Source organism: Bradysia coprophila, unplaced genomic scaffold, assembly GCF_014529535.1.
Source record: "Bradysia coprophila strain Holo2 unplaced genomic scaffold, BU_Bcop_v1 contig_232, whole genome shotgun sequence".
Taxonomy (NCBI): domain Eukaryota; kingdom Metazoa; phylum Arthropoda; class Insecta; order Diptera; family Sciaridae; genus Bradysia; species Bradysia coprophila.
In genome coordinates, this window is record NW_023503493.1 from 10,094,489 (window position 1) to 10,116,896 (window position 22,408).

General features: G+C 36.0%; 1 protein-coding gene and 1 long non-coding RNA gene across 3 annotated transcripts in view; one reads left to right on the top strand and one right to left on the bottom strand.

Annotated features, from left to right (window-relative positions):
* Nucleotides 1-1,139, top strand: part of LOC119076510 — an 18,638-nt gene extending 17,499 nt beyond the window's left edge. Inside the window, exon 3 of the long non-coding RNA XR_005087639.1 lies at nt 960-1,139. This is a non-coding gene — a long non-coding RNA (uncharacterized LOC119076510). The remainder of the gene's footprint in view (nt 1-959) is intronic.
* The window catches only part of LOC119076509 (ankyrin-3-like), a 26,355-nt gene extending 4,621 nt beyond the window's left edge, over nt 1-21,734 (bottom strand). The window contains exons 1-6 of one of the 2 annotated variants that reach the window (XM_037183291.1): nt 21,190-21,734; nt 4,743-4,844; nt 3,543-3,995; nt 2,951-3,478; nt 2,647-2,883; nt 2,377-2,580 (exon numbers count right to left, since the gene is read on the bottom strand). In XM_037183291.1, coding sequence (XP_037039186.1) covers nt 2,377-2,580; nt 2,647-2,883; nt 2,951-3,478; nt 3,543-3,995; nt 4,743-4,844; nt 21,190-21,432 — 1,767 coding nt within the window. In that variant the 5' untranslated portion in view covers nt 21,433-21,734. Of the gene's footprint in view, nt 1-2,376; nt 2,581-2,646; nt 2,884-2,950; nt 3,479-3,542; nt 3,996-4,742; nt 4,845-11,681; nt 11,956-21,189 lie in introns of those variants that run through there. The other variant, XM_037183292.1, reaches the window with a different exon arrangement.
* Nucleotides 21,735-22,408: the final 674 nt, after the last annotated feature.

A 22,408-nucleotide genomic window follows, 5' to 3' on the forward strand; every position in this document is an offset into this window, starting at 1 on the left:
GTGCCACCATCACAGTTGAATATAAAATAAACTCATATAAAGGAATGACTCTCTCGAAGACCAGTTTTGAGCTGTAGAGATAATTTTGCTCCTTACAGGAAATGTGGAGCATTTCGCGAGCTGTCAACTTCTGGGACGCTTGGCATTTTTATAAGAAAAATCTCTCTTGACACATAATTTTCGTCAAGTTGGATTTTCTTGTGAATAAACCCAAGGTTCAGAGCCTTGAATAAACCATGCGTCCTAGAAGTTGACAGTTCCGCAAATTGCTATATAGGGAATCTTGTCTACTAAAAATAACAGAAATTACCAAACTTGTTTTTGCCAATTTTCAGTAAACAAGGCCCAAGGCACTTCAACCTTCAGATATGGGACGGGATGATAAAAATAGAAGTAAAAAATAAAATAAAAAAACAAAATTTAATCAACCAAAAAGTGATATATTAACAAAAATAATGAAACAAAAAACAGGTAAAAATATTTGATTTACAAAAAAATAACCAAAAACAAACTAAAATTTAGATAAATTTCTACAAATAAAATCTATTCAAAAATCATAAATCTTGGGGTTACATACATTTTAGCAAACAAAAACCGGAAGACGTAAGGATTTCAATTGGAAAAACTCGTTTCTTGTCAAAAAGACCATAAATTTAAATTTACTAAGCCAAACAAAATGTGGTCTTCATGAACTAAGTCATCATCTTTATAGTTGCATTTCCGAAAAACTCTTTCCAGGCTCACTGCCCTAACTACTCCCATACAGAGCACGGTGCATTGAATTCATTTTAATTATTTTTTTTGATATTTTTGAATATTATTAGTCGACTCGGAGGGCATCGGGGAATCTGGCACACGCATCATAGTATGCGTCCTTTTACGACATGTAATGAGAAGTCATGATTGTGCCAAATTCGCCGCCTATAGGTGATTTTGTACCATTGCCATTAAAATTCCAGCCACTACCGATTACAACACCATAGATCATTTTCACTTAACAGTAAACACACATAACCAAGAATTAAAACAAAGGAATTGAGGTTAGATTTTGATATCGTGTCTGACAGCTCCTTTGTTTTTACTGGTAATATTGGTATCGTGTCTGACATTTACAAGGTCATGAAAATGATCTATTGCCGATTTTTGTTGAACCTTGTTCAGGGGTCCGAGATGACCCAATGCTCAATTAAAATTCATTCAACGATGCGAAAATCAAGGAAGCGCGAAAATTTCTTCAATTTGTTAAAATAGAGAACAAAGGAAAGTAGACTTCAGTTAAGCATTAGGTCAACGCACTCTAATGATCATAGTCGACACCTGCCTACTATTTTGTATGAAATGATTTTTACAGTGTTATAAAGTTGTGTGACACACTGTTAAGTTTCAGTACCCTCTTTAGAGTACCACTCATGCTTGAAGTGCGTTGATTAGGTGTTTTTCGTATAATTGTACGTAAGACCAGTTACTGAAGACATGTATACAAGTAACGTTGCTATAACTGTAACGCGAACCTAATTCAAAATTGTCCTTTGTTTGGACTGTCTTTGACATGAGAACTAAAGAAACATTTAAATTAGTCTAATTCAATTAGATATAGATCTCCTTCAGTAAGAGTCTTTTCGTTGCGATATGGAGTGTAGTTACTTTAGGTGGAAGCAAGGCGGAAGAAACCTTATTAAAATTTTGCTTTTGTACAACTGCCAAGGGTGACAGTAGTACTAAAGAAAACTCTTCGAGTTAGGTCTCATCGGCATTACTGTATCGGTAGCTATAGTTACTCTAGCTACACACAGCATCGCTAAGGAGACCAAATTCAAATTTTTCTTTCGTTCTACACTGTCAAAATTGACGGTCGCGTTGCTATGTGCAGCAATTCATAGTTTTCCAAGTTTCTGCTTGTGATGATTTATCGATTATTTTAAGGTGAAAACGATTGCAATGTGTTTGTGCTTCGGTCTGGGTGTATTTTACTTTCATTGACAAAAGGAGATGAAGTTAGGTCATAGATTGTTTTGACTTCAGTCGTTTAGCGACTATTCTTGAGCAAGGATTAATTCTCGCCCCTTTCACCGTCAACCTTATTGATTCTTTCTTTTTATAAAGCTCTTGCCTAGTCGTAGCTACTGCCCTGTTTATAAGCTGTTAATGAAATTTTTTTCGACATCTGGATCCCCAATTTTTAACAACTGAGTACTGCATAGCGAGATAAAAATGAAAAACAAAGGGTTGAGAGTGATAACAATCAGACACAATCTGCCTAACTACATACACGAACAAAACCTAAATGAAGTATTCCTGATGCCTAATCCAAAACAATTGCATCAAATACACCGTATCGATGTGATCCATTATTTTCCTACAAACTAAATCTTTTACCTCGTCTTGTCCCTCCTTGGCCGCAATATGCAAAGCGGTGTACATGTCTTTTGTGGTCGCATCGACCTGTGCGCCATGTTGCAGTAACAGCATAACGATATCAACGTTACCCAAACGAGAGGCAATGTGTAGTGGCGTTTGTTGTTCACGTGCACGTGCGTCGACTTGGGCACCGTTACGAAGTAAAATTCGAATTATGTCGGTCTGGGAGGAAGACGAATATTTTCGGTTAGAGTTGTTTATATGTCAGGCTAACAACAAATCATTTACCTGATTAGCTCTAGCAGCTAAATGCAAAGGAGTTTCACCGCGAACGGTTGGAACATCTGGACTAGCCTCGTGTTGCAGTAGATAGATAACAATGTTCATGCAGCCCATGAATGAAGCAACGTGTAATGGAGTCAAGCCGCTTTCTGTGGTGGCACTGATGCTGGCACCGTGTTTCAGCAACAATTCGACCACTTTGATGCGGTTTTTCTTGCAAGCGATGTGAAGAGGAGTGAAGCCCTAAAATTTATTGCATAAATGTCGCACTCTACTTCAACTGTAATTCCCACACACTCAATCAACTTACATTCAATGCCCTGGCATTCGCATCAGCATTACGATCCAATAATAGTTTAGCAACTCGTACATGACCGCAATGAGCAGCTACATGCAGAGCAGTCAAATAATCGACGGTCACTTCATCGACCGGTGCTCGATGGTACAATAAAATGCGAGCAGCATCAACGTGCTCGCCTTGAGCGGCCATATGTAGTGGTGCCAAACCATTTTTCGTTTTAGCACTGATGGGAGCTCCACGTTCCAGCAGCATATCGACAACCTGCTCGTGACCGGATCTGGCTGCACAATGTAATGGCGTCAATCCGTCCCGAGTTTTACTCTCAATGTTTGCTCCCTTTTCCAGCAACAGCGATACCATGTTCGTCTTACCCCATTTGGCGGTGACGTGCAACGGACTGATGTTGTGTTTGGCTGCGAAATTGACGTCAGCCCCCTTTTGGATCAATAAATTGGCAATGGATTCGTTGCCATAATGTGAAGCGATGTGAAGTGGTGTGAAGCCAGATTTTGATGTTACGTCAGGATTGTGATCGTTCTGCAATCAAAACGTTTGTTAGTAACGGCACTCGGATCATTAATTGAAACAAAAATCAATTTACCTCAAGCAGTAGCGTGGCAGCTTTAACATCATCTTTCTTTGCAGCAATATGCAATGCTGGCAACCGAACCTTTCCCCTCGTGTCACTTTCCAATAGCACAGCAACGACTTTATCATGACCTTGTTGCATCGCAACGGCCAACGGTGTAAATCCATCTTCCGTTGCCAAACTTTGATTGGCACCGTTCGCCAACAACAACTTAACAACCGAGTCGTGATTCTCCTGTGCTGCCATATACAATGGCGTGAATCCATTCTGTGATTGCGCATTCACCGATGCACTGTGTTGCAGTAATAGTTTAACAACATCTTCCTGACCGGCCAGAGACGCTATGTGTAGTGCAGTGTTTCCCTTCTTTGTGGCATTATCAACAATGGCGCCACGTTGTAAGAGTTCGGCCACGACAATAACATGGCCGTCTTTAGCTGCTAGATGCAATGCATTTAAGCCATTCTGTGAAGGAAATAAAGGAAATTGAGCTACCATCTAGTGAAGCTAATACAATGACCACAGTGATAGCATACAGATCATCAAACACGAGATTGTAGATTATGAGTTTTAAAGATTATGAGATGTACATACATGAGGCATCTTAAGAAGTTCATATGGATGGATGGGGAACACCTAAACAACAAATTTCTTTGTCGAGAGATTTGTTCTTTAACGAAAAGGTCAACGTTTTATCTGAGACAAAATTTTGAATTTTCTTGTGTGATTGCTTTGAGCCACATATATCGTTTCCAGAGGATTATTAGCTAAATAAAAATACTTGACTAAGCCCATGGCAAAAACGTGGGCGACATTCAAAACAATTATATTTATAGACGAGTCTACCTCTCTATCTCATTGACCTTTTAACGATCTATTTCCAAATAAACAATCTAAGGCAGAAGAACAAAACATCAGAGAGGCACAAAAAAAATACCTAAACTACCAATTTACTTGGATAAACAAAGAAACCACTTGCGTGGTATACTCAAATTAAAACTGTTTCTATTTCCAGAATAATAAAAACCAAATCAGTTTGTGTATCTTACACAATATATTCACAAAAAAAATGAAAATGGCTTTCTAACGTAAACACTTTACGTAAAAAACTCTCACTCCTGTAATATCGTCGAGAGTCAATGTTAATGTGCTGACAGCCTGACAACATTACTATATATACAACAAATGATGGCTACTCATTTTCATACTTACAGCATTGCTTGTATTTATGTCAACATTATTCTTAAGATGTTCGAGGACTTTGTCAAGGTTTCCCGCTCGTGCCGCACGTAGAAACGACGTGTTTCCGTCCGACTGCAAAGAAACAAAAATGGAATTTGATTATTTTATGTGGTACAAATGGAATTATTAGTGGCTGTTTGTAGAAGAAGAAAAATCATTCGTAGACCATGTAGCTAAATAGGTCTAGAAAACAAAATTTTAGATTTATAATAGTTTTAAAAATTATCGATGTTCACCACAGAGATGATAATATGGCGACTGTTATTATCATCTATCTGATGTTCATAGTCAATTGAATGCTTCCGAGTTAATAAAATTTTGGCGCAAAATTTGAATTCGCTATGGCGGATTCAAATTTTGCGCCAAAATATCGTAGCCTGGAAACACTTTGGTTGTACGTAACCAACATGGATACATCAAGTAACACTTTATCTTAGTTTACTTCACTTCAGATAACAATTTTATTGAAAATAAATAGTGAATAGTCACAAAAAAGTCCAAAATTGCTTCATACCCCACTTTTATATAGAAAATAGTCCAAATAGATCGAAATTTGGGTTTCAAGAGTATAAGAACCACTTGGATACATCGAAAAATTCTTTATTTTAGTTGATCTCACTCTTATTAACAATAAATAATGAATAACGGCACAACAAACGGAAAGAAAGAAAGGAAAAAACGGAAAGAAAGAAGGGAAAAAACGAAAAAAAGGATAGAATTTCGTCGACTTGGGGTGAACTTTCACTAAAGTCGCTCCAAACCTTTGCAGTGAAACTTATCCAATGATGTTTTTCCATGAAATGGTACTACAGAGGCTAGGCTCTCTCACCATACATACCATGTCACGGACTTATGTCACTGCAGCCGCTCAGGAATTTGGGAAAATCACCTATTTTTTCACCTAAAATGATGATATCACCACCAGGTCCATGTTTACTCAAAGTGTGCGTCTCTCCAAGGCCTACAAGGCTATCATAAAAAGTTTTTTCCCAAAACTTTTTTATTCGACTAATCCGAGAAAACGATTTTGGACCTCTTTTGGCACTTTACTTCATGACGTCGATCGTCGACAAAAAAAATAAATTTCACCAAACGTAGTACTACGTTCTACTCGCAACAGTTCAACGAATCGAATGAGCTATAAGTCAATAATATCCGTGACCCCTTGTCCCAAAGTTGTTCGAAGATTTCGCGATATCACTTTCAATTGACTGGGAACATCGGAAGTGATGTACTAATGTACTACGTAATGTAGACGTACACTGCATTTAGTAAAAGAAACATTACCTGCCTAAGGTAATGTAACGAAGCGAAGAAATATTACACGCAGACAAACATTTGTCGGCTGTAAGTGATCGGAGTAGATTCTAAACGGACTTTAATAGTTATTTATGACATCGGCCACGTATCATAATTTCACATTTAGAGCCTAAAAAAGTACTTGGCACCGAGATGCATACAACGTTTTATGCCACAGAGGCATCCAAAGATTGCAAATTTTGCATATTATGATGCTAGGTGGCATAATAGTATTTTTCCTAACGCATGCTAAGAGGTTAAACAAACTCTTGTTTAATTTAAGCTCTTCGTCGCTTGCTAGTTATTTAGGTGTACTCAAATTATCGTCCGTCGGTCCCGTCAGAATATTTTACTTACATAATAGTAAAATGAATGTTAAAAATTATGAAAGATTTTGTGTCAGCCTGTGAAAAATGATTTTATCAAAAGAAGTAACAGAATCAATAAATTAATATTCTTGTCGCCGACGACAGGTTACAACCTGCATTCGTGTTGGTGAAATAAAACTGTTTTGTATCAAGCCAAACTCATAAATCACAAAATAATTTCACTTTGATATGATATGATCATCACGCGTAGAGCTTGCCTGATGAAATTTATCATTTTTATTCGATAAATTGCTATTTCAACCTTCAACCATTTTCTCAAGCTCTAATTATATCCATAAATTAATTTAGCTAAACAATTTATGGAGTATCTTGCGACACAATTTGTATTTTTAACCGAAGAACTGGGAGTGAATTTTTCCATTAAAAATTGTTTTTCTTTAAACATAGTTTACATAATTGGTAGCGATGTAGATTTCCTTTATGTGAGTATAGATAGCATTGCTAGACTATAGCAATGACAATAAAACCACGTCATCGTACGGAAAATGGTAGAAAAGTTAAAGGTGTGTAGTGTATCCATTTTCGAAATTTATTTATGGTTTTCTTTAAAACGCGCAATCATTTACGGTTATGTGGTTTTTGTGTGACTGACTCTGACGTGATCAAATAAACATTTCAGGAAAATGAGGCCAACCCAAGGTAAATATTACGAATATGTTTTATGGTTTTAGGATATTCGCACGAGAATTTTCCTTTTCAGAATCGTAAGTTTTATGCGAATCTTCGTTTTTTATTTGTAAATTTATGAAACGGCTGTTAACATGGTCGTTCATATAGGTGAATTTGTTAGTTTACAAAACACTCGATTGATTTAAAAAAATATGAATTGAATGTAAAGCGAAGTATCACTCACTTCTTGGAGAAAACGTACGAGATTACATGGCACTGAACGGGGAAAGCTAGGAATTACTGACATGAATTTCTGGAACAGGTCTGACAACAACTCAAATCGTAGTGGGACAACCTCGTCTTCCTGTCACTACTCGAGTGGGTTGCCAGTGCGAGGGTTCCATTCTCAACCGCAGACAGAATCTGTTCAAATATGGAGTAGTTATGAGGAGCGTTTCTCGCACCGCAAACGTAAAATGATGATCCGCCTATAACCAGAACTGGTTGGACAAGAAATTTTATAAGTCTGATAACTTAAACAAAAAGGCAACTATAACCCGAAAATTATTCCAAACGTTGCGAAAATCACCTATTTCGCGAGATGACAGTGGAGAAACTGATTTCGTCGTTGATCTAAAGATGTTTCGTTATTCCCGTGTGCAGCCCAACATAGGCTAGGAACAAGTCTATCGAATATTTTGTTGTTATCATAGATTTTAATAATCACGTTACGGCTAGTCATTTCAATGTACAATGTTGTGGGCAATTCTCATACAGAAATATCTACGTATATCAAACAGATTGATTGAAGCACAATCATCTGCTATCGACTACAACGACTAAAATAAGAGATGGCCTTAGGTTAACATCTTTTTTATATTCAGCAAATGAAGTAAAAGATTTTTTTATCAAACACTTTGAACAAAAGAAGTAACAGATTTTATGAAGAACGTCGCTATAAACGCTTGCAATTTTTGAAAAGTTAAGTGAGACAGAGAAGAATAAGCACCACTTTTCTCAATACTACCCATCACAGATTTCAGGGCCTATTTTCAGGATTTTTTGTAGAGAATTTCGAGAATTTTTCCAGATTTTCGAAAATTTCAATAATTTAGAACATTTGGAAGAATTTCGAGCATTTCAGGAGTTTCAAGAATTTCGGGATATTAAAGAATCAAATTTATTTCTACGAAAATAAGCCCTGCCCAACGGCATTCGTTAATTTAAACATCGAAATTAATTTTCCCCTGTAATCCCCGCAATATTTTTTCCAAATCGTCATTGAAACTTGACGATATCAGCAGAAAAAACACAAACACACCGTAGTTGAATGGAGCCGATTCGGTATAAATAAATATTATATTACATCTCCGGTTATAATCCATTAGTGTCATGATGACATGTTACAAAATGGCTATTTGGGGATATGACGTCACCGTTTATGGATATAATATCCTTGTTGGAGGCTCCATTTTTATTTTCGCTTAAATAGTTCATGAATTTTATCAATAAAAAATGAATTTACCGATGACTTGAAGCATGAGAACACTCTTGTCATTTTTAATTAGTCACTTCGGGTGTTGTGGGACCGTTGCGGTGTAAATTAAATTGTTCGAAAATTTAGTCCACCATCGTATTCAGCACCCCCGTCTCGATGAAAGAAAACGGGTAAAATATGCAAACGAGAAGATGGTTCTGGTTCCGACCAATATGGAAAACACTTTATTATTAATGAGTCCCGTTAACTAATGCACATCAATTACAACAAACAAAAGAAGGAAGTCAATTTGTTTCATACATCAGACGCTACACTTTTTATGCTTTCACCATACGAATGGCAACACAGTCGAACTAACAATGCCGGTTTTCAACAAAGAAAAACTATTCAAAAGAAATATACATTTTCTACGTAGAAGGACTCGTCGTTTGATTGAAACGATTCTATTCATATATGGTTATGTATGAATGATTCCAGTCGGTGGTTTTGTGTTGAATATAATTTCCATTTTTCCGCCGTCATTCATCTTATGCGCATGTCCGATGTATAAATGTGTTGCTAGACACATAATGTAAGGATTATTATGAAATGTATAGGCGAAATATGTTTCTAAACAAAAATCGCCACACCCTGTAAGAGTAACAAGGACTCATTTTATGGTATGTATATACATTCGTCGTTTGTATGTGATGTCATGTTCTGTGCTGTACACACTTTCGTAACATTTTTTTTAATGGGATAATGTGGATCAATAGTTTCCGAATTTTTATGTGGCTAATTCAATATGTTGTTGGTTTAAATATATTCTTTTCTGCGATAGACATCACTATTATTGTGATCCATGCGAATCGACACAACGTTTTCATTTTAATTTATTCGTACAACGAAATGTTTGAATAGACACACGAGCGTACGCAAAGAAATGATACTCAGCAAAACGAAATGCATTGCACACACCCTTCAATTCATATTGTGCACAAGGATTACCGCTTTATAGTGCGCGTATATTGCACTCATTTGTTTCATAATACACACTTCGCAGCACTTGTCGATTTTTAGACTTCCTAATTAATATTGTGCTAGGGGAGCTATATGCATCATGTTAGGTATGTGTGTATTAGGGTGGTTCAAATAAATTTTTCTCAATTTCATTTGTGTGTCACCCTAGCAATTTTGAAAGGTCATGGTGTGAAATTACGATTCACATCCAGCTGTACGGTGAATGTTGTTCTCTTTTCGTGTATGTATATGTTGTCGACGCATGGCATTTTCACTCTTTCATGAACTCTGCATTATTTCGTTTCAATTTGGCTGTAATTTGATGTTAATTATAAACCGGATGACAGCTAGGTCAACTGAAAATTTTACTGTGCTGTTCGTTGTACTCATAAGCTGCGATTCAAAATTGTATAGGACTGTTGCAAGGTCGTTAAAAATGACAATCGTCATCCACAGAGAAACGAAGACGGAACATAACCTCACTTTGACGTTTAAATAAAAGAATTAGTTTAAGTGGTGGTTATGCCTGCTTCAGTCAAAGACGATCGGTTGTTTTCGGCTTGCGATCACTTAGCCGATAAGAGTGTGGATAAAACGTTTGCTCTCATTTGACAATATCCTTTTTCTAATGTCTTATCGCATAACTAGATATTGGATTGCTTATAACCAAGTCCTGACATCATTAGCTATACGCTGGTATTGTATCTGGGTAAAATTTGTCGATAAAAAATGAAATTATGTGTTTACTGACATCGAAGCAGAGAAATGAAAACGGTAGCTCACATGCCGACTATGCTGCTTGGCGTATCAGCTGCCGATATCATTTCTCTGCACTGGGATTATTCAACAGTTTATTGCTTCATTTTTCAACGAAATAGCAAAGTGAGCGCTTCTCGGTAGAGTTATCAAAAATAGAATGACTGTAATAGTGTTCTGGCTGGCAGTTGTGACTAACAGAAAATACAATGTCAGAGGGAAAAACTATGAAAAGCTATAAGTAGAGCGCCCAAAACAGAAAATCAGGTCTGAATGAAACTTAAGTTTATCCGACTCTCGACATGGAGGGAATTATAACGGCCGACACTTTCAATCCAGTTCATGACATTCATAGTAATTTCGACGATTTTATAGATACACGAATGAATGGAGACAGAGATCATTTTGAAGTACACACCCGACGAAATGTCAGAAATGTCAAAATGACAAATGTAAATAACCTAAAATTGTAATGAATTAAAAAGGCTTTCAGGCTATGTACATTGTACATTTAAATGCGTCACATGCAATGACGAAACACTACGTGAAAATGATGTACTGGATTGAAATTGTCGGTCCTTATAATTCCCTAACAGTAGGACGTCATAGAAATATAGAGAGAAAACAAAAATTTGTCTACCAAAATATTCTGAATTTTAGACAACAAACCTCGCAACAAACTTAAAAAAATCGGTAGGTGCACCCGACAATATCCAAACAAAGTATATTTTGAATCACCCTATGCATGTTACAACTATACAACAAAAAATAGGGTATGGCTTTCCGTAAGCGATTAATGACATCAGCCGTTAAATCAATAATTTTATATCTCTATCAGTCGAGGCACGAGGGTGGTTCCGAATCGAATAACAATAGGAATTTTTATTTATAATTTGTATCATCAGACAATGGAAACCGGCAAATGTTTTACCCGAAATAAGAAATGAAAGTAAAACCGGAGAGACGCCATTTTCCTCTACAAAGTTCATAATGTTATCGATCGTAATGCGGCGTTTTTATTTGAATTTTTTTTTCTTTTCTTTTACCTTATCGGATTCGAATAAATTACGGAATTAGCTCAGAGCGAAAGTGCAAATTGACTGTGAACAATATTTGCCGTGCGAAGAGGAAAATACATTCAATTGATTTTGGTTAAAAGAAAAACCTTTTTCCAAAGGATGTTAAATATACTGAGACGGAAAACCAAAATGGAGGAAATGAAAAATGAAAATTTCCGCAAGACTGTTCAGGTGAAAAAAGTGTCCCAAGTAACGTTTTTTTCTCGTTTTCCCTTCAACTTTCACCCTACCAAATTGATAATTTTATTATTTTGACCACAAAAATTATGTAATTCAATACCTGAATGCCGTTTTCTGTGACCATTTCAAGGTCGTCAGGTTTCCTCGATGTTTTTTATTACTTTTCACTTCCACATAAATTGTTAGTTACAAGGAAAAAAGTGAGCAAATATTTACAGCATTTGAGTTATAACTACGCTAACTAATTGAAATTATTCGAATAAAACTGTTTGAAGATGAAAACTCTTGGGTTTTTTTTATCTCAATATTACTTCCTCTGAGGAGCTGTTGGTCTTTTGAACCGTTTACTTGTAAGATCTGTCGAAGACTGAAGACTGAACCCAGAAGCATAATACATAGGTAATATCCCGTGACTTTTCAGCTGAAACGAAATTTCCTCAGTCGAACCCCTATGTACACCGAAGATGTGGACTGCGCAATCGCCATCACAATACATAAGGAAAAACGGGATATTTTCGAATGCCAAAATCACCCTTTGTTGTATACAAAACAACATGTGTGTCGGACACGTGCCCGACTATAAAACGTTCAGCAAAAGTAAATATTAAAGGAAAAGAGTCTGCATGCTGATGGAGGTGTGGATATTCTAGTCTATCAACTTTAACTTTCGGTCGGTGTGTATATGTGCATGTATTTTTAGAGCACTTGCGCTCGATATGTAACGGTGCAAATTTATAAATAGAAAGTTTTTTTTTGCATGCAACATAGGCATAAGCAGGTGAGAGAGAGACACTCGTTTTGGTTCATGTTTTTTAATGTTATTTTTGTATTAAAACGGTTTTATTGATTTTTGTTTTGTTTATTATTTGTATATTCGGCTGAAGTTTATTGTACCATTTATAAGTAATGAGGTGGTGGTGGTTGTGGTGTGGTTGATATTTAGTTGAGTTTAAAGTGGATTAAAGCGGTTTTGTTTATATTATGGTTATAGGTAAATTACTACGATTTAAGTAGAAAAATCTTTTGAAATAAGGGTTGGTCATTTTTGGAAATCATAGCCAACCATACCACACATACGATTATATTTGCGTGGTGGCTTATAAAAATATGGGTATCTACTCATAGCGGCTAAATTACAAGTCTTAGGTCAAAATGATGAATGAACGATGTGTTTCTCATCATTAAAGACCGGCACCTTCCACACTTTATATACGGACCTTAATGCGAAAATCGACCGACTGTCGCCGCTAAAATCCGTGGAGTGTGTGGCAGACTCTGACAGTCACTGACAGAGCGTATTTTACGCTGAAATTTCGAGAAAAAAAGTTGAAAAATTAAATCGAAGCGTCTCCGTTGTTCTTATGGCATTTTTAGTAATTTTTTGTTGTTTTTTAAATCGATTACAGTTAGATGTAGGGAAATTTCAGCATGAATTTGATTCAGCTGTTTTTGAGCTGGTACATACAAACAATCAAAACGGTTCATACGGTTTTACCACAACCACACACGTGTAGCAGCTTAAACTGCAATTTTTGAATTTAAGGAATTTAATTCCTTCAAATATACCCTGTTCCCCGGTGGTGTGTGTTATTTGTATTGAGACAATTAGATGAAGTGTGTTTTCGAGTGTGGTATAACATAATCGATAACTTAAACAAAAGAAGTAATAGATTCCGTTGTTATAAATACATCGATACGCGTGCAGGTTATTAAAGCGAGACACGAGTTCTAAAATGGAATTCACTAAAAGACATCGCATAGAGCATAGCACTGCTTTTTCCCAACCTACAAATATTCAAATATTCGCATGTGATCTGTGTTCTTATTCACACCAAGAAATCATAACTTTCATCTTTACGAGAAAATGCAAAGAAAATGCAGAAAATGATTGTATAAGTCTCCGAATATTTCTTATGTTCATGCTGGAAGTAGAGCTCTGCATAGAGTCTTTCAGCACTAGTTAAAAAAATTAAAAAAGATTCAGGCTACATTACCTTACAAGAATTCTTCCTGACGAATCAATTTTTCGCTGAATGTGAGATTCCAATATATACTCACTTCTGCCTATACCAATTCAATGCAGAGAGGATTTAGGCAAAAGCAGAAAATTCCATTTTGTCTGGAGAATGATAAAATTAATCTGGGCTTAGATTGCAAGATTACACAGTCCGAACTTTGTGTTCTTCCCTTATCCAAGAATAGTTTTAAACTTCAGCGTTTTTGTCAATTATGATGTTGAAACGAAGATTTTGTTTCTGCATCGGAATCAATGATTCAGCACTTCATATTATCCACATTCCACATTCAGAATAAGAACACATTTATTGACTCGGTACGTAGTCATAATATCATTTCTTTAAACGAATTGTTTGGAGTAACATAATCTACTGGTTCAATTTTGAACACATTACATACACTGAACAATGTTTAAATTATTTGCTCAACTTCTATTTTCTTTTGTGATAAATAATCTTTTGCAGAAGTAATTTGTTAATTTAGATCGATAACAATTGTTGTGACAATGGCTCATGACCTTAGGTTAAACTTAATATAGGGAATTGTAATTTAAAAAGCCATTGAGTCCTATTGAATACTGTTCTAACGGAATATGAAGTTCAAAGCACATCCATAGAAGGTCAATAGACATCAATAAAAAGACAAACAACACCAATTAAAGGTCAAAAGACATGCATAGAAGGTCAAACGACATACATGGAAGGTCAAACGACATACGTGGAAGGTCAAATGATATCAATAAAAGGTCAAAGACCGCCCAAGGAAAGTCCAAATGATATCCAGAGAATTTCGAAGGACATCCACGTTAGGTCAAAGTATATTCATGGAAAGTCAAAGGACATCCATGGAAAGTCAAAGGCCGTCCAAAGAAGGTTCAAAGGACATCCAGGGTAGGTCGAAGGATATCCATAAAAGGTCGAATGACATCGACGTTAGGTCAAAGTACACCATTAGAAGGTCAAGGGACATGCAAGCCATGCCATGTTGTATAAGATAACCATACTGGAGTCTGACGTCATTTGGTTTACAAATGTCTGTCTCTTTGGAGCGGAATTGATCTCTAGTGATAGATAGTAAAATCTCTACTTGATAGTAAAACGTGTCGGTATATTTTCAACACAATCTTTAACAAGTCCCAACGAAGCATTCATAGAAACAAGGTCAACCAAAAAACTGTCATTGTGCCCATCCTACAAACAAAAAAAGTCGCATTCATTTCTATTAATTATGCATTCTCCCGGCAATATTATTATATTATCATGTAGACTCGACCTATACAACACTTTCATTCCAATTAAAATACATGCGCGCCGTTGGGACATTGCCAATATTTACCGAATATTATGTCTTGTCTTCGCCGTTGTTAATTTACACTCGCACACAATATTCCGCAAATTTCATTAGAACCTCGGAATTGAATCATTTAGTTCCATAGCTATGAAATTTTGTGCCGAAAAATATCTTTTTCTACGTCCAACCCATTCCAAAAGTTCATCGATTGAGACAGACAAAATTTTCATCGCTTTTTATACAATATAATGGCAATCCATATATCATCCTAACCTATATATTACGTCGTGCTCCTCTTTTGCTAGTTACTTTATGCGAAAATTTGTTGTATTTACATAAGGAACTCTTTTGTGTGTATATTTTACGCATATTACGAGATGTTATATCATTTTGGAATAGCGATCGAACTCGTCAACATTCCCGACTGTTTATTTGTTTTAGCGGAAAATTTACGAATTTTAGCAGAAAAGTAAATTTCCAATAAAATTTATTGAGGCGAAATTAGAGTGACGGAACGACTGAACTGTAATGTTTGTTTACGTGTTATGTAACTACAGAGAAAAATTTAAAGTTTTTGTTGATACGAGGCGAAGCCGAGGTCAATCGTTCAATCAAAATAGAGAACGTGGAATTTGTGATCATGAATGGCCACAATTCTCAAAAGAACTCATTTCCAAGCAAGTACCGTACCTAATGTATAATCAACTCGTAGCGAGTAGAAAAATACCCTTAACATGTCTGAAGTTAGGGTCCTTAACATTACTGCCCTTCATTATAAGGCGAACCGTTATAATAAGGGATGTGACCCACCCCTAACTAAAGGTGTTATTATAAAGCTCATGAAAAGTAGTTGCTTTCGCACTAATTTATTTTACCGGAAACGGATACACATTTAAAGCAAAACGTTTCCGCTTAAACGTAATTTTTAAGATTACCGCCGTCATTTTATTTCTACTGGGTCATCTCTTCTGCAACTCACGTCCCACCAAACGACAATATTGTTGTTTGTTTACATGATTGGTCATAATTTTTTTTTCATAATTTTGGTTGCTTCGACGAATATTTTAAGTCAACCGATAAGTGAACTGTTAAAAACAACACAAGAAGCACATTTCCTCACAAAATCTGAATTAAATCACACCGAAATCACCGAAATTATGACATTTTCACAACAAACACTACATTTTTGTGTTGGCGATTTGACGTTTGAAAAACTATAATCATGTTCCGATGAACGACTTTTACGATGATTTTCTTCGTTAAACCATATTTGACTAAGTTCAAGGTGGATGTGATTTGGATGTGAAATTGAGTGGGAAGTGTTATTTTCATAGATTTTCTTTTTGTAAAATCTTTTAAATGAGACAATATTTTGAGGATGCCCGATGTACGAGTTTCTTATTTTTCGTATTTCTATTGATATTTGACAAGAAATCGCGAATAAAATCGATAAGTCCCTCCCTTATTACTGCTTTGACTATAGTGAGATCGTAGATGCGCCGAGATTTCGATTAGGACTTCATTCTTAACGCACGTTAAATCCAAAAATCGAAAGAGGAGCAGATACGTATTCTCCGTTTGCCTGATTTCTCTCTTTTGACGTTTACAATAACATACGAATATAAGGGAATGGTGAAAACGGAGAATAACAGCAAGGACACCTTAGATGCTTCCTTAAATGTCAAAGTGACAGTTTTTACGTGTGCAAAATCGTATTCCATCAACGAAAGCTCCCCAGAGTAAAAAGCTTTCGACAGCTGATACATCTAAATTCGTTATTCGTTCAATAGAACATTAACTTACACCCAGGCTGGCCAGCGATGGAAAACGTTTCTTGAACATCTCCTTTTGTTTCTCGAATCTTAACCAATCGAATCGAATTCCAATAAATTAATTCGGAACATCAACACTCCCGAAATATTTGCGGACGAAATTCGCAAACGAACACAATTCTCAATTTGTTCGGCAAAATGTGATTGAATTCTAAAAATGTAAAACCAACATTTTAATACCGTCGATTGTGAAAATTAAATTCGCACAAAACACGGTGCGAGTTTCCAGCGACAAATTTTCTATATAAAATCGATCTTTACATTCTGTGATATACGTACCGTCTTTGAATCTATTCTTAGCGCTACCGGACGCGATCACGATTGAAGCAAGACTGATTGGTGTGTATGAAATGTTCTTGGTCGATGTGTTGAATTTAAAATTTTGTTTTACATTTAAGAATGTTTGAATTCTGTGATAAAAAGTGTTGAATTTTGGTTTCAACATGAGAAGCAGAGGTAATCGATAGATCATCTAATTTAAGGCATTTGACAAGGTGGTAGATACATTAAACATGTGTTGATGGCTAGGCTATTCAATAAGTTGAGTAGAATACGAACTATGATAGAAATAAAACAGCGAAAGATTCACGGCCAGCAAACTACTGTTTTCACGCAAGATTTAATTTTAAATCTCCTTAATTTATACCCGGGAAATTCGCTATAAGAGCATTGCCATTGCTTAACACCTTTCAAATAGATAATAAGCACGTTATGTATGGTTTATTACGTAGGTGGAAGCACAAGGTTTAAGGGGTTAAAGGGGGCGCATACTATAATGTGAAACATATTAGTTCAAGGTCTCAAATTTACCCAAGGTGGGATTAAAACCTTAACTTTTGGTTGGCCTGGAGAGGCACCACAATTCACGCCGTAAGTGTGCCCAAAATTTGAATTTTAAGTGAACGATTCGATGAAAAAGTGAACCGAAAAGCACATTTCAACGCTTTATTGTATGAAAATGACGCTACGTTAGAAAGTCCTCCGCACTTTCCATTTTGAATTTCAACCGCACTTACGGCGTCAATTTCTTCAGTTCTTCTTTGCGATCTATTTTCCGGTGAAAAAACTTTGCTCTGGTAAAATATCCATGAAATCTGATCGCAGTGAAGTTAGCTCACAAAAAAAGTGAAGTAAATTTATGACAAAATCAATCAAAACCAGTGGCGGTCCACTTGTCAAGCGGCGTAATTCCTCAATCTATTGATACCAAATCTTTTATTCGTTGGTTTCAGAGTACATTTCACTGTAATAAGACCACATTAACCTGGACGAATAAATTCACGTACATTCGTGGCTTATACGTAGTTCGCTGGGAACCAGATAACCTGGGAACGAAATAAATTTCACCGTCGTACTACAGGAATTCCATTTCGCTTCAGAAATAGTCCATCAAAAATTACAAGACTCTGGTGCTCCCTCTACCACCTATCAAAACCGTAAAAAAATCCGAAAAGTAACGACGACTTACCGATTTCTGAACTTCCATTTCACTCATGACTTTTTATAGCCAAAAAATCCTCGTTAGCTTTAAATATCCAAATCGACGTCAGTATTCACTCAATCAACAGTATTTAAAATTCGTAAATCGATACGTATTCGCTAAGTACGCTCAGTTGTATACGACCACATCCATAATCCTTATTGGAAAGCTTTGCGATTTGTTAGAGTATGGCTGCGTTGCTGTATAATTTATGTGTTAAGTGCTCTTAAACATTAAGTATCACAAATTTGAATATTTTATCAGTCGTAAATTTTTCAATTTAATTTTCCCTTGCTAATAGAAAATCACAATTTGCATAGACATATAAATTCACATTAAAAAGCACAACGGTGGCAGTGGCAAGGTTTTGCAATCGATTTTTTCAACGAGTTCACACCCTAAATGCAGACTATCTGCAGCCATTTCCCGTCTGTACTATCGATGAACATTACACCGATTAACAAAACCACTTTTATAGATATTTAACGTGAGAAAAATGTAACGGACGCTTTTGCTGGCAATTAATTGATTGAAAAAGGTTAAGTAAAAACGTGCCACGTCAATTTAATTTTGCATTTTGTAAGTTAAAAAAAATGGAGAATTTTCTGTAATTTCCTCCACTAACACAGCACTCGTTTAGACTAAACCGATATGGTCGAATGTTTGCTATAAACTGAATCGAAACACCGAAAGCTTGTGCAGTTTCAACCGTTTAGATCGTTGGTGCATTGCGACGAAGGTTGACGAGTGCATTTTGCTTCCTTTCTTTTTTTTTGTGTGCTTTTTTATGCAAGAAATAACTTGTTCGTTTCAGTAAAGAGTTTTTTCTTAGGCACCGAACTGGCTTGTAGCGTCGAAATGGGATTTGATTTTGTTGACTTATTGGCGCCGTATGACAATTTTAACCCGGATTCTATTGGAAATAATTTAGTCGGAAAACTTTTCGGCATTGGTGAATGAATTTATCGTTTGGTTATGTGGGAAATTGGTTTTTAATGGAATGGTAACTTTGTGTTACACCGTCAGTTGACAATCATTACACTGATTTATTCCGAAAATATTCTCAATTTTGCTACACAATAAACTGGCTGCCGGAATTGTGTAGCTTTGGTAAAACTTTCTCGATTATTCATTTGATTATTTAATGAATTTATCATTTAATGGTATAATTTTATGGACCGTATTATCCGTTTCAAACGCTCTAGACGTCGTTTATCAATACAACGAAAATGCCGAATGAAGATAGTTAACTGCTTTACAGATCAGCAAAACGATTTTATTACCTGCCCCATGCGAAAGTTGATCATAACATAGCAGTTTGCTCCAGTGATAATAATCCATTACATGAAGAATATTTTCGCTTTATTTTACGTTAATTCCTTTGTGATAATCAACTTTCTTACTGGGCAGGCAATAACATGATGCAATAGATGCTGCTACTTAATTCATTAATTAATTCATCAAACAACCTTGTGATGTGTACTTGAAAGTTCTCTTGTTTGTTTTTGCTCAACTTACTTGTGCATTCGCATTTAATGAGATGTTCTGACATACGGACAGGACATACAACAATTGATAAAGCCCACCACGCGTGTTTAGTGTTACTAGCTAATACTTATGGAGATTTTGTACCAACTTAGAGGTCAATTTTGATATCATTTAATATCGTCAAACTTATTATCCCTTGCGACAACAACATAAATTGATTAGAGTGTAGACCCCAACATTCCCTTCTCCCACTCACAATAAATGCATTCCAAATAATCTGATATTTGTAACAGGTTAGAAAAAAACATCGTTTGGCCTTCAACTCTACTCATATACGAGATAAAATTTTATCGTCTTCCTTAGCATAATATTCAGATTTCCATACAATGCTCATATTGAACCACGGGTGTACCACTTTACCATAAAAATTGTCGTAAAATACCATCGATGTTAGGCAATTGCCGAAGACAATTAAAAGTTACTATAACAGAAAATCGTTGTTGCCGAAAACTATAACATTCAGAAAATTAAAAAACGATTCGATGTTTTTGAACGACATTCAACAGGGCTGGTACAAAAATCAAAAATGTTCTATGCAGCGACAATGAAAATTGTTCTAAGTTACACCCCTGTGTATTGAACACGAAACCATCAAAATATCGCAATAAACAGTTGAGCGCCCGACGTCTTTCATTTTGAAACAAGTTGGTGACTATGCTCTCTTCCTCTATTTGTTTGATTTATGAAAACTTTTCTGTCGCCACTAGAGAGTGACATCATAGCTAGAGAGTGACATCATAGCACTGTGATAAATAATTCGCAAATATATTTACAGTTAATTTCAACCAAAGTTGTATCGAACTGGCTAATACGCCTTCGTACGGGTTTTAAAGTCATATAGTGTATCAGCTGGTAAAACAGCTGAAACAAACTTAGACACAAATTTGGTTGACATTAGCTCTAAACGAAACTTGATGAAAATTTCACGCCGAAATTCTTCGTGGCAAGACGATGCAATTCGTTTCATGTTGACCTACTTCTCTGTTTCGCCGGATAGTCGTGTGAAAAAACATTTGAAATTAACTTAATTTTGTTTCTGCAAAAGCGCTCACACTAGAAACTCGTACTAAAGAGCTTTGCTTATCGATTCGCAGAATTGTTGTTTTGCATCCAAATTACCATTATTTTGCTCCACATTCACTTTAATTGCATAACGTACAGGCGCGTGTTACACGCAATCCTATTCAGTAAATCACTTCGTTCACAATATCCAATTTCAAAATTCTACCGTTAGGTAAACTTGATAACAGATCCTTAAACCGACATTTATGTTAGATTTATGCGAGGGAAGAAAATAGAAGAAGAAAAAAAAAAACAAAAATTCAATTGCAACAGAGACCATATAACATTATGTAAGTTTGGAAGAAAAATAATTTTCTTTTCAACCTTTATATAAGCTGTGAAAAACTATCAATTTTCTCGTCTTTCTACCGAATCCTTACCACATTATACAATGTCGTTGGACGTTCAACTGGCTGTGGTCGATGATGGTGCTTTTTCGGTCTACTATGATGAGGATGTTGACTATTCTGTTGGTTTTGGCTAACAATTGGTAGCTGTGGTAAATTATGACCACTGTGCGGAAGATGTGAGGTACCAGTTTGATGGTGATGATGATGATGAGGAACATGACCGTGCGATGATTCCATCAACGTAGGTTGAATGTGAGTCACAAATTGTGCCATTTCTTGGCAGGGCAAATTTCACAATAAACAAAGAAAATTTAAAATAAAAATTAAAAATTCAAACGAAACACTCGGGGGTTTTCACACACACAGGCGATTTTTATTGTCGTACATAGCTTTCCACTGGACACTAAATTCACTTAAATTGGGCAACACACAACACGAATTCCGTAATTATCCCACACACATAGTCAAGTGATTACAAACACTTTTTTTTAAAAAAATTCAAAATTTAATTAAGGTCACCCCACGACGACGGATCACTACTTATCGTAGAACGTATTTTGCCAAAGAACCAAATCGAAGTAAACTACACAACGGAATATCCTTACAATTTCACCACCCACTATTTAAGCATAAACCGAAATGTGAGTGAGATGTAGATATAGTGATGGTCTTTAGGTGTTATTTTGTGATTATTTTCGAGAGCTAGGAATATTATACGCTCTCTCGCTGCATGTATGCATTCAAGGGAACTGTTCGACCAATTTTGATGGTTCGATTTTCTGTTGTCTTAATGTAAAGCAAACGTGATACGTTCGAACGAACTACGACCTGGTTATCGTAAATTTAAATGAAAATTATCACACTGGCTTCCAAGGCAAGTCCTCGCCCCGAAAGGTTCCATTCCGAACTCCCATATCGATTGTTATTAAATGGGAAAAACTCGTGATTGTTTACGCGTGCGTCATCCTATCCCTAAGCAAAACCTCACCCAACTGATTCTGTGGCCAGAGAATATATCCATCAAAAAAGAAAGATATAAAATGGAACGAAAAAAATAGAAGAGGAAAAAAAGATGTTAAACACTGTGATGTGTGCGGTTATCAAACGCAATTTTGTTTTCATTGTAATGATGATATGGTATAATATAACGGTCTGATGTGTGGTATACACAGAAACAATGGAAAATGTAATTGGAAAGCATACAAAATAGTTGATACTGGCGTCAATGTGCTCACCGAGTCTGGTACTT